The 11,981-nt window shown below is 43.6% G+C and overlaps 1 protein-coding gene across 1 annotated transcript; it reads left to right on the top strand.

Moving 5' to 3' along the window:
- The first annotated feature begins 204 nt into the window (after positions 1-204).
- LOC309714928 (uncharacterized protein) lies at positions 205-11,089 on the top strand. The gene is made up of 4 exons (XM_082547657.1): positions 205-315; positions 2,346-3,000; positions 3,398-3,554; positions 3,967-11,089. Exons 2-4 carry the CDS (start codon positions 2,356-2,358, stop codon positions 10,401-10,403), a joined length of 7,239 nt encoding a protein of 2,412 aa, XP_082403783.1. The 5' UTR covers positions 205-315; positions 2,346-2,355; the 3' UTR covers positions 10,404-11,089.
- The last annotated feature ends 892 nt before the right edge of the window (positions 11,090-11,981 follow it).

Genomic DNA, 11,981 nt, shown 5'->3' with positions numbered 1-11,981 from the left:
ATGACGTGTAATTACATTTCAACTTAAAACACATAGTTAATAAACCTGAGATCTTTCTGACTACTTCTTTAACCTGTTGTGACACCCCCACGTTTCTCTGTGACACACCTTTCTGGAGAGGATTTTCGAGCGCTGCACCTGCACCTGCAGCGCAGATTAACTCTGAGCAAAGATTAAGCAAATTAACTATGATGGAGTCTCCCGAAATACACTGTTACTGTGCAGTCAGTTGAACAGCAGTCACAATGTAGAGCACGGAATAACATTTCATGGATCCTCTTAAAAACATTTGGGACTTTTGTGATGCCAAAGAAGGTGAGTTCCCACTGAAATCATACAATTGTTTATTTGTTTTTACTTACTGAGCTATTGTTTAACCTATTTACTTACTCAGGTGTAGTGTGTTTATACTTGTAGTGTTTGTAACACCATAAAAATCCTAACAGATTATGTACCGATAGCATATATATACTTTGTCCATTCTGAAAATGCTTTTTTAAAAATCTATTTATAGTCTGCTCCAACTAACTTTACTATCAATAATAAATTAAATAGCTTAAATGGCACCGGAAATTTTTAAAAAAGGAAACTTGAACATTACATGTAACTGTGGCATGTTTACGTATATGCTCAAAGTAAAACTGGTAAGAGGGAATTTATTGTGAAATATTTCTGTCACTTATGCGCCGCTAAGCCAGGTAATCAGAAGCAGACGCCACGCAACTGGCTGGTTTCCCAAAAGTTAGATCATGTTACCTGATGGCAGCAGTTGAGCAAAGTAAACAACATATGCTCAGAAGACGTCATTCAGCTGTTTGCCTCGAACATGGTGTAAAGTTGTTTGTGTCGTTGCAAAAATCCCACGAGGTACAGTCATCTTTAATACAAATTCATGAAGCAGCTTTATAAAATACACCCTGAATGCAGGATAGCTGTATTTAAGATTCAGAGAAGAAAAAGGTCAAGTAGGTGTTCGCAAAGTACGAGAAAACCTGTCTAAATGGACAAAAAGCATTTGATTGTCAACGAACAATAGCTCCCAAAATTAGAGGAAGAATAATTATTAATATACTTAAATGTTAATTTAATGTACATCTGATATAAATAACTGGAAATGGTTAATTCAATGAAAAGAAAAAAAGACATATGAAGTTGATTCACAAAGAAGACCGAGTGTTGTTTGTTTGCGCGAAGATGCTTTTGACACATCAGCAGGAAACTACAGTGGGGCCTCACTCCCAGTGTCTCACATTTAGATGTGTGTTCAGGACGTATTGGAGTCATGGGTACTTAATGGTGTCATTTTTTAATGTGCAGGGTTAACTTTGTAATTGATTGTATATTAACTCTGACTGCAAACAGTCACACAGGCCTAGAGACCAGTTGGAGACCATCTGGTAACCTCCGGTCAGGAGGAGAAAATGTGTATTCACCAAATGGTTGTGAGTTGTAGACAGAGTTCATGGCAGTAAGTGGGAAATCAATTCAGGAAACCCTTTTTTCACATAGGCTTAGAGAACACTCGGTGTCCCTCCAGTAATCACTGGCTACGAGGGAAAACCAGTTGGCAAGTGGTTGCTGGGTGTCATGAAACTGGTTGCAAAGAGTTATAATCTGATTAGCTCAGAGACTAAGAGCGTTTGCAGACAAGTCAGTGTCTTCCATTCAAACTGCCAGCAACTGGGACAATTTTTCACCAACCACTCACTAAATACATATTTTTGTCTAGCACCGTAGATTGTCAGGGGGTCAATGTGGGTCTTGAGGTCTGTGTGACTGAGGTCTAACTTAACCAAGTAGTTCTGGTCCCAAAACCTAAAGAAACAGCAAGCACAAAAAAAAAGAAACCAACAAAACAAGTGAAAATTAATTAAATGCAAAAACAAAGACCAGCATCCTGTTGGCTGGCAGTTATATCCCCGCAGCCAATCCTGCTTTCATATATCGACATTGTTGCTGTATGACTATGGCAAGTGTGTCACAGCACCAGCAAAATGAATACCTTATGTCTATCTCAGAAACAGCAGCAGTGCAGTGTTTGACACCACAGAAACCACTTTAAAGAGTCCAATGGATGTTCAACATACATGGACTTTATATAGAAACTCTGAGCGGGGAGAGCCAAGGGAAGAATTCCAGTCACACTCTGCCAACATCAAAATCTAAGGTGTTTCATATTTTCATATTTCATGTGTAGTAGATTTGGGCTGCTTCTGAGCAATAACTCAACACTAGAGGAGCTTTTTGTACCAAAAGGCAACAATCAAAACCAGTCAAACACAACAGTAAAGGAAAATCCGTTGTTCTTGCTGAACTTCTGTTCCTCTCTTTCTCTCCTCTCACAGCCAATCAGCAATGATGAATGAGGCAGGACTTCGGAACGCCCTCCCTGACCAGTCATCGGGGAGTGGGCAAACTTTTGCCACCTCACGCCACCCAAGCGTCATTGACCCTGTCTTATCAAAGAGGGTCTGTTTCTACAAGAGCGGAGATCCTCAGTTCAATGGTTTGCGCCTTGTCATCAACAACCGCACCTTTAAGACCTTTGATGCACTCTTGGACAGTCTCTCCAAGAAGGTGCCCCTGCCGTTTGGGGTGAGGAACATCACCACTCCTCGGGGGATTCATGCAGTCAAATCTTTGGATGAACTTAAGGATGGGAAATCCTACATTTGCTCCGATAGCCGTAAGGTAAAGCCCATCAATCTGGCACTGGCCAGGAAGAAGCTGCCACCCTGGTACCACACCAGACCGGTTAGCTCTCACCGTCGGACTATTCAGCAGGGTCGGTTTTTCCCAGGCCAGAGCATCCACAAACAGGAGCCAGTGCTTATTCGCACACCCAAGAGCCTACTGGTTTTCCGCAATGGGGACCCCTCTGTAAAACACACTGTGGTGCTTCACAAGAAGACTTCTCCAAGTTACGAGGCTATCCTGGAATATATCTCAGAGCTCATGCAGTTCCATGTGGTGAAATTACACACTCCTGATGGCAGACGTGTGAGTGTTCTCCTCTGTCAGTGCAACACATAGAAAAAGGATTTAAGAATTAATGAATATTCACAAAACATTTCCTCTAATTGGAAACAAATTAGTATCATTGTTGAATAGATTACACTTCCCATAAGAGACTGATTTAACCTTGGCATAAAATACCTGTCGCATGAGGAGAGAAAGTGTTAAGCTTCTTTGGCCACTCACCCTAATACCCAGAAAGGCCTTCTGGGATACTGCACTGTAAGGCTTTAGGTCAAGGAGCTAATACAATCAGAACCTGAGGGTGATTCACAAATAATAATTAGAAAATAATACTTTTTTCTAGTTATGCATGCAATTTGTGTTATTAAAATCAAGATTATTTGAAAGGACTAACTTCTTTATCTCTTGTCTGCTGCAGGTTGACGGTGTTCCAGGCTTGATATTGTGCTCTGGAACTGTGGTAGCTGTGGGCAGGGAGCCATTCAGGCCTGCAAACTACAGTGCACAGAAATCTCCATCTCCAACATGGCGGCGTACCAAGCAAATGAGTCTCAAGAGGCAAAAGGCTTTGAATCGTAAGTTTATATTCCAATAAACATTTTTTAATTAATTTTTTAAAGGTTTTTAAGACTAAATTATCGTATTTACATGAGGAGAATACATTGCAGGCACGATTCGAAGAGTAGCGTCAGTTCAGCAGACCTCTTTTCATATGACGTAATCAGTGCGTCTGGAGTAATCTACCTGGCCTCATGGGATAAAGTTTGGAGAAGTGCTGAGGCAACGCTATGTACATAATACTGTAGATGACCTACATACACAGTCACTGGGTTGGCTGGCTAGTCTGCTTGATGAGCAGCACTCATATCATCTTTCTAATTTTCCTTTTGCTCTTTCTCTTCTCCCTTCATGCTTCTCGGGTGTCCTCTCGTCTTCAATCCTTGGATATTTCGACTCTTTTTTTTTTTTGCCTGACTCCTTGAAAAGGTAAAAAGAAGTCAAGGAATTTTTCCTCGTCATCTGAGAGGTACATCGTTCATCAGATCCACAACACCATCGCAGAGAGTTCCTGTGATATACGCAGCAACCCCACAAACTCTGTTGAGTTGGAGTCAAATCGCATCCTGGAGTCTGTAGCAGAGACAGATGGCAATGAAGCTGAAGGGCAGGACTACATGCTGCCCAGCGACGACAATATTGAGAAGTCCTTCCAGGTGAATCAGGACGGCAGCATGACGGTGGAGATGAAGGTGAGGTTGACAATTAAGGAAGAGGAAGCCATCCACTGGACCACCACCCTGACACGCTCAAGCGTGACCAGCCAGCATAATGCGAGCTCTTTACCAGAGACTGAGGCAGAGCTGGACATCTGCTCGCCTAAATCAAACTCACTGGATTTACAGAGTCTTGCTGCCACTGTCGACACCAAGTGGAACAAGGACAAAACTCAAGACAACAATGACGATGATCCACCATCGCTCGGTAATGGAGCTTTAAGTGAGAGCGGTAAGGAAGAGGAGATCGTCAAAAACCACTCAGATGCATTGTCCTCTGGGAGAGCTCCAACACCAGGATACAAGAAAATTAGCAAAAAGCAAGCCTCTGTGGAGAGTATCATATCAGTTACAGAAGATGGGATTCAGCAAGGAACTATTGGCTCTTATTCCTACAGTGAGCAGACAGGAAATGGAACAATGACAGAGCAGTATTGCATGGCCAAGCAGAGCAGCACTAGACCGGTGCCCAAACCAAGAAGACTCAGCTCTGTTGATGTCAACAGTAAAAATGTTTCTGGATTTAAATCTGCAGAAATGAGTGAGATCGTGCAGAGTGAATCCAGCGGAGAGGAGGTGACTGAGACAGTCATGCACACATATGAACAGCAAACATGCCAGGACAATTTCCTTGCAAATGTTTGTGCACACACTACTACGACTGTTGGAAGGCCACCTACTTCAGAAACAGGGCAGATGTCATCGAATAATAAATTTGAATCAGAACTCTGCAGACCGTCAACTGCATCCGAGTCCATTAGTATCTGGAAGAGTGAAAGTATGTCAGTAAAGTTGCAGCACAATGGTGGAGGAAAAAATAGACAGCAGCAGTTCCAAAATCCCAGAAAAATCCAAACAAAGACCCATCAAAAAGGCGCCAGCATGGATAAGAGGGCATCCTCAAAGCCCAAGGTGGTTCAGAGGCTCGCAACACCACGAAAAAGACTAAAACAGAATACTGCAGAGGCAACGGAAGCACATAAAAAAGTAAAAGCTTTCTCCAGTGCCGGATACATTAGGAGGATTTATGGAAACAAAATGAAGTCATCGAAAAACCTTAAAAAGAGACCAGCACAAAACAGGGACAGAGGTGTTACAGCAAAGAGCTCAGAAGTGTCAGATGAGACAACAAGAAGCACGGACAAAGATTCAAATGTGCAATCAGTATTAAAAAAATCCATAGAGAGAGTTTCTTTTGATACAAGCCAGATGAATGTTTCTCCCAATGAAGTCAGCCAGATACGGGGAATACTAACACGGCAGACATCGATGCATGTGGAGAAAAGGAGCGAAAACGAGCCCGATGATATTAATGGAAGCGTGTTGCCTGCTTTTAACACCTCCAGCGCTGTTACAAATGAATATGTAGAAAGCTGGCTGCAGAAAGCCCACCTCAACCACCCGTCTCACCTGCATGAGGAACGTCAAAAACTGGAAGCAGAAAATGGCAAGTATAAAGAGCCTAAAAATAAGCATGACCTGATCGATGTGGCAGAAGATGTAAAGTGTTCGGAAATACAAATGTGTCAAACTTCAGAACCTCCACCAGAGAGTTCACTGGCAACATCTGTCAAACTTAGAGTCCAGTCTTTTGAAAACAAATCGAGTCCACCCGTCGAGAAAGCTACAGCCAGGCAGCAACTTCATCATTCTCCAAGCACAAAAAACACAGGAAACCAGAAGAACGAATCCCAAAAAGAAGAAATAAACCATCCTGTGCCACCAAGTGATAAGATCTCAACAGAAACACTGTTAGACAGTGAAGTGGAAAATAAATCAAGCTCAGTCCGGATCTCGTTCCAAAAAGCAACGCCACTTAATACGCTTTCAATGGAGCTACCACCGCCACCTCCTCCTGCTGAAAGCACAGAGCTATCAAACACTGAATACTGCACGGAAGATGCGTTATTAGTGAACAGCAGCCCATTATACAGGCTCTCATCAGTGAGCAGTGAAGGGACAGATAATAATCCATTACCCATCAGTCCTACGTCATTTAAAGATGACACAACAGCATTGCTCTCAAGAACACCCTCTATTAAAAGGGCCCCTTTGGTCAGTAATCTGTCTCTTGAAAGGAAAATGTCAGTGAGAAAGGCTTCTGTTGATAAATATGCTTTAAGCAGTGAGGCCACTCCAGAGAAGACCACATCATTTACTGAGAACAACACTGTGGGAGGTGATGGCATCTGTTCAACACCATCGCAGCGATCAATCGAAGCCCAACTAGAACCGGCACACTGGTCAGGTCTGACGAGCTGCCCGTCGTGTGGTAATTCTGTGTCCCCATCTAGTTTAACATCTGATGAGAGGCTGTCATCGCCCAGTATCTCATCAAATGATGCATCAGTGCCAAGTAATACCCCATTTAAAGTGAGAGAAATGAGTAAAGAAACTCAAAAAGAGACATCAACACCTAAGATCCTGGTGAAAAAAGCAAAAGCAAAAACCAGCCCATCTCCAGAGAGGAAGTTCGAAAACCGCCCCGTGGATAAAACTCTGTCTCCAAACATCAGACCACAAAAACATGCAGCTTCAGATGGCAGCCCCTCCACTGAGAGAAAGCAGACTAATAAACCAAAACTGCAAAAGAGACTCTCTCCATATTCCCAGTCTCTGGACATGGCGTCGCCGCCTGTCAAACACAAGTCAGGTAGAAAGTTGCTCTCCAAAGATCTCTCCTCTGACAACCCATCAGAGCAAACAACTATAAGACAAACGACAACATCAATCCTAAGAAAAAATCACCAGACACCACAGTCACTAAATTCAAAAGCCGAACTGGATAAAATGCTGACCTCTGTCACTTTCATGCCACTGGAAGCGGACCAGTGTATTGAAAAGAACGAGACAGAAGGTGAAGCAGCAGATCAAGAGAACCCTGTGACAAACATGCAAATAATAAAGCCATCAAACACTGCAAAGCAGCCAAGCATGAAACCAGTCCTTGAAAAGATTTGCTACTCAATCAAGTCAATAAGACAGATGACTCAAAACAAACGTCCATCCTGTCTGGAAAAGTCCAACAGCTTGCCAGACTTCTCCTCCCACGTAGCGTCTACGTTTGGCTCCTCATCTAAAGCTCTCCTCGCTTTCTTGGCTGTCATGACCCTCCAGGAAGGGCTTACAAACTTGAATAGGAATGAGCTGAACGCAAACAGCGTCAGCTGTGCGGAGGCTTTAAAAATGATCGATTCGCTCAGAGAAATTGCCGGAATCGAGGATTCCCACAGATTACAGACGAGTTTGTCAAATTTGCAAAAAACGGCCTCAAAGCAGCTCCTGCAGAGCTGGAAGGGCTTTCAGGAACTCAGTGACAAATGCAAAAGCCGCAGCTCAACGCCAAATGGTTCAGAGGCAGAACTCCTAACTGGAGAGAACCCCGAACAAGAGCGTGTCGCTGAAGAAAACATTATTGACGAGATCATGGATAACCTCGATGTACCGGAGAAGCTGAAGGAGGAACTGGCTTCTCTTTCATTAAGTCCAAAAAGTGAATCTGACATTACAGAGTCGTCACCTAAAGATAGCAGTAAAGAAATTGCTGATCATTTCTTCAAAGAGAAAGCCGCCACTGTTTTGGATTCCACACCAGATGATAAAGTGGATGTGGATGTAAGGTCCATCATTAAGCAAACACAACAATCTGGAGCAGACAAATCTCACCTGATGGCAGAGGAAGCAAAGGACAAACCGACAATCCCAACCACTAAAGACAATGATCCACCAGCTAACCCTACTGTTACTGAAGAAAAGTGGCTTCACAGTAAAGCATCGATGCTACAAGAGAACAAGGAGGACTTGCAGTCATGTCAGGACACATCAAGGGAGAATATCATCAAAGTAGAAGTCGGGAGTAAGAAAAATTTCAAGAAGGACTCAGGTGCAGATGATGAAGGGCAGAAAAAGAACTCAAGTGCCAGTAAAGAATTAGCAGAAAGAGGGAGTTGTAAGCAAAGTGTGATCAGTTCAGATGCAGGTGAGCTGAAGAGCTCAGGGGACGAGTCGGAAACTTCATGTGAGGAGATCAAACACGAGAGTATCGAGGGTGAAGACCTGTCCAAACCTGAAAGTCCCTCTGAAGAGGAAGATAGCAAGCTACCAAGCCCCAGCCAATACGTGGAACTAAATGTAAGAGAGGAGAAAAGCATAACCAGCCAAGACAGAGAAAATCGGACAAAGGTCACGTGTACCGAGATGAGCAAAGGTGACTCGTCTGCCCCTGTGTGTCAGCCCAGCTCTGAGAAGGAACACCCGAGCCAAACATACAGCATGGGACTGACGGATGAAAGCACCGGAAACTCAGACATGGATGAGCCATCTTCAGAGGAAGAGCAGCCAGAGGTTGATAGCAAGAAGCTGCAAGTTATTGTTGAAGAAAGCACTGAGGAAGAGCAGGAGGACATGGAGGCGAAACAGCTTTGTGACCTTCCAGATGATCGCGAGCAAAAGAAAAGAGCTTCATCGTCTTTAACAGCTTTGATTGAAGAGCCAAATGAAGACAAGGTTAGCTCAGAAGATGAGGACCCTTACATTGAGGAGACATATATTTATGACAGGACAAACAGTGAGAGCACGCATAGCAATTTAATAGAAAATCAGACTTTAGAAAAAGAGAGTTGTGGGTTTAATGCAGACGATGATAGCGGGAACGATCACAACAGCTTTGAAGAGCACGCAGATGAAGAGGAGCCGAAGGTCCAAGAGGAAAAAATCACCAGCTCAATTGAAGAGTTAAGTTACTATGAAAAAGAGTCCAGCTCAGAGGAGGAAAAAGCTCATGTGGACAGATATAAAGGAGAAACTGTAACCGACCAAGCAGCTCCTGCACTGGCAACACAGTCTGAAGGCACTACCTCTGAAAAGTCTGTGGAGAAGGTCCAGTCTGAAGAAATGATTTCCCAGTCAGTTGCAGAGAGAGTAATTCTTCTAGAAAAGCGAGTTGCTGATGCAGAGAAAAGAAAAAGCACAACAAAAAGTTCTGCAGTCAGATTTTACTCGCAAAAAGAGGCCCCTCAGGACTCAGGCGACGAGGATTCACCCTGTGAATCACCCACATCTCAGGTGACTCTCTGCACCCGATCAGCTCCCCAGTCGTCATTATCCTTCAGCTACGACTCCAGTGGCGTTATAACCACCGAGCCCGAAGGCAGCAGGGTCAGATCCATCAGGGAGATGTTCTTAGCCAGGAGCGCCACCAACATCCAGCAAACTCGTTTCCCAATTCCTCACACATCAGAGCTGGCTGAGCTAAGAGCCGAGACCTCCGTCAGTGGTGGATATCAATCTCAGACTTCAAGCGAACTGTCGAGTGGGGAAGATGATTCGGCGCGGAAATCCATCACTAAAGGCTTCGTGAGGAGGACAATCGAAAGGCTTTACGGCAAGAAGGATGCTAATACTGCTGAGGAAGCAAGTGAAAGGCCCCCATCTGAGCCAAAGCAGGAGAAAAATGGACAGTCGGGCATCCTCGCTTCCTTCCACACAGCCCGATCCAAAGCAATGTCTGAGGTCTCATACTTCTACTCCACAAATGCCCTCGACACCTTAAGCGAAGCGACGAGATGCATCGCTTTTAATGCACAGGTCGGGCCCGGCGACAGCATTCCCATTGATAACGGACGCTGGCTGCTTAGAGACAACACCCTCATCCGAAAGTCTGTTTCAGATCCAATTGGAATCAACAAATCTTTTACAAACACTCCTGAAGGCAAAGGAGCGTTTGAGGACACAGAGGAGAAAAGTCCCTATTCTCTGTTCGCCACAAAACCTGAACCAGAAGAAGACAAGACCAAACTGCTTTCCGGGAAGTGCACCTACTTTTCTTTGCCCCACGGCAGCGAGTCGGACATATATCAGGACGAGCTGAGCACGGTGAGCAAAAGCAGCGCATATGACGACAGCATCACAGAGGAAAAGGACAGCTCAGAAGACACCAAGACGTGGGCCGAGAGGAACGGCATGCTGCCTGCTGACTTTAAGATGATGGACAACAAAGTGCACCCAATGATGGAGCCTCAACCTGAAGGCGAAGTTGTAGTGGTGGTGCAGCCTGGAAAAGCTCAGGGTGTCGTTAATAGAAGGCTCCCGGAGCAGGACGTATTAGATGTACTGTACAATTTTTGTGGACAGCATTGTCCTTTACTGTAAAAGGGGCAGCTTTTTTTCACATAATCACAGAATATGGACGAAACAAGTGTTCATTACAGTGAGAAATATTTTCTTTGGTGCCTACTTTTTTGCTGTTGCCATAGCTTTGGCATAATACACTATCATATGTCAAGTCTTTTGAGCCAATGCCAAGTGTGTAACAATGCGTCACAGATGCACAAGCTAGTGGATTAACCCTTTTCAACCCTTGCATTTGCCCGTGTGTAACAAGACCTTGTGCTTCGACTTGTCTTTTTATATTGCTTGTTCAGTACACAGAAAAAACAGTTTGATACATCAAGTGTATATTTGCCATTTTACACTCCAGAGCAGCTCTTCTCACCCTATAGGTTGCCTATCAAAACAAGCACTCAGAGCATTACTGTAATCTCGTTTTAAAACTCTAAACACTTTAAGTCCCAAGCAGATGTCAGGCAACCCCGCAGAGTGAACAGGTCAGTTTGTGGCCTGGAACTCAAATTCTGTACTATACATATTGTATCAGTTGACTACAGTGTAAATAGGACCTTTCCTGGTTTTCGCTTAGTATCCATAGCTTAATGCATATTTGCAATAACCTGGTTTCTATCATTAGGACAAACTGTGTTATGGTTTACGATGTGGCAGCTGTGATGTTTCTGTCTTTTAAAATTGACATTTAAGAATTAAAAGTATGTGTTTCCAAATGTTCGTCTTCTATTTTTCACTTCTTTTACACTAAACTCAGTCCAGATTATTTTTATAGATCCTGGGTGATTAATGTCTTGGAGATTAGCCTTTTTTGGTGAGTAAAAGTGTAAAGGCCGAGGTGGGCGTCGTGTTACAGACACCTCAAGAAGCTCAGCTCGCTTGTTTTCTCTTGCTGATTAGCATCAGCAGATTTCTGAAGAGGAGCGGAGACCTCTGTTTTCTCACTCTGTTTGAGGAAGCATTTGTGTTGTTCTAAGGCTGTTTTGTTTCTCAGAAGTTGCCATCGAGCTGGCCCGTGTTGTGACAGGAGCGTCTAGGAATGCGCTAAGAGGGGAGTGTTTACATGTGCAACTACAAAGAGAAAACACGGCAGCCAGACATTTCCCACAATTTGAGACGATTTAAGACTATCTTTTCTGCTGAAGTTGATTTTTACATCAAAGCAAAGAAGGGTAAAAATCCTTCGACTATCACCGAACACAGATGCACCAGGACGATGATCACTAGATGGCATTACTCATAAAAAAAAACAGGGTCACGGGCAATTAAAGCAGACCTAGTATGCTGATTTACAGCTACGTATATTTATTTTCAATCTTAGTATAGTAGCTTTGCATGATTCACTATTGAAAATAATCCTTGTTTATCTTATACTAAGCTCAGATCACGGTCTGTACCTCCTTAAACTTTATGTTTGAACAGCAAGTGGGTGGGGCTTCTGTGCCTGAGATGACCACATTAGGGACATCCACACTCGCTGACATCGCTGAGAGTCGAGTCAGAAAAAAAACGGTCTAAAACTGAGTGATTACGACATTAAGCCTAAACTGTTGGTTCAAAGCGAGTATTTGCACATACAATCAATCAACTTGAACATGCTGTTCAACT

This window comes from Aulonocara stuartgranti, assembly GCF_965226115.1.
Source record: "Aulonocara stuartgranti genome assembly, chromosome: 9".
Taxonomy (NCBI): domain Eukaryota; kingdom Metazoa; phylum Chordata; class Actinopteri; order Cichliformes; family Cichlidae; genus Aulonocara; species Aulonocara stuartgranti.
Note: the sequence above shows the minus strand (reverse complement) of the source record. Positions and strands in the feature narration are given on the sequence as shown.

Excerpts from the sequence above, each read along its gene's own strand:
- LOC309714928 (XM_082547657.1), top strand. The coding sequence starts at position 2,356 with ATGATGAATGAGGCAGGACTTCGGAACGCCCTCCCTGACCAGTCATCG. Across the intron at positions 3,001-3,397 it reads ACACTCCTGATGGCAGACGT|GTTGACGGTGTTCCAGGCTT; the intron begins GTGAGTGTTCTC and ends TGTCTGCTGCAG. Across the intron at positions 3,555-3,966 it reads GAGGCAAAAGGCTTTGAATC|GTAAAAAGAAGTCAAGGAAT; the intron begins GTAAGTTTATAT and ends CTCCTTGAAAAG.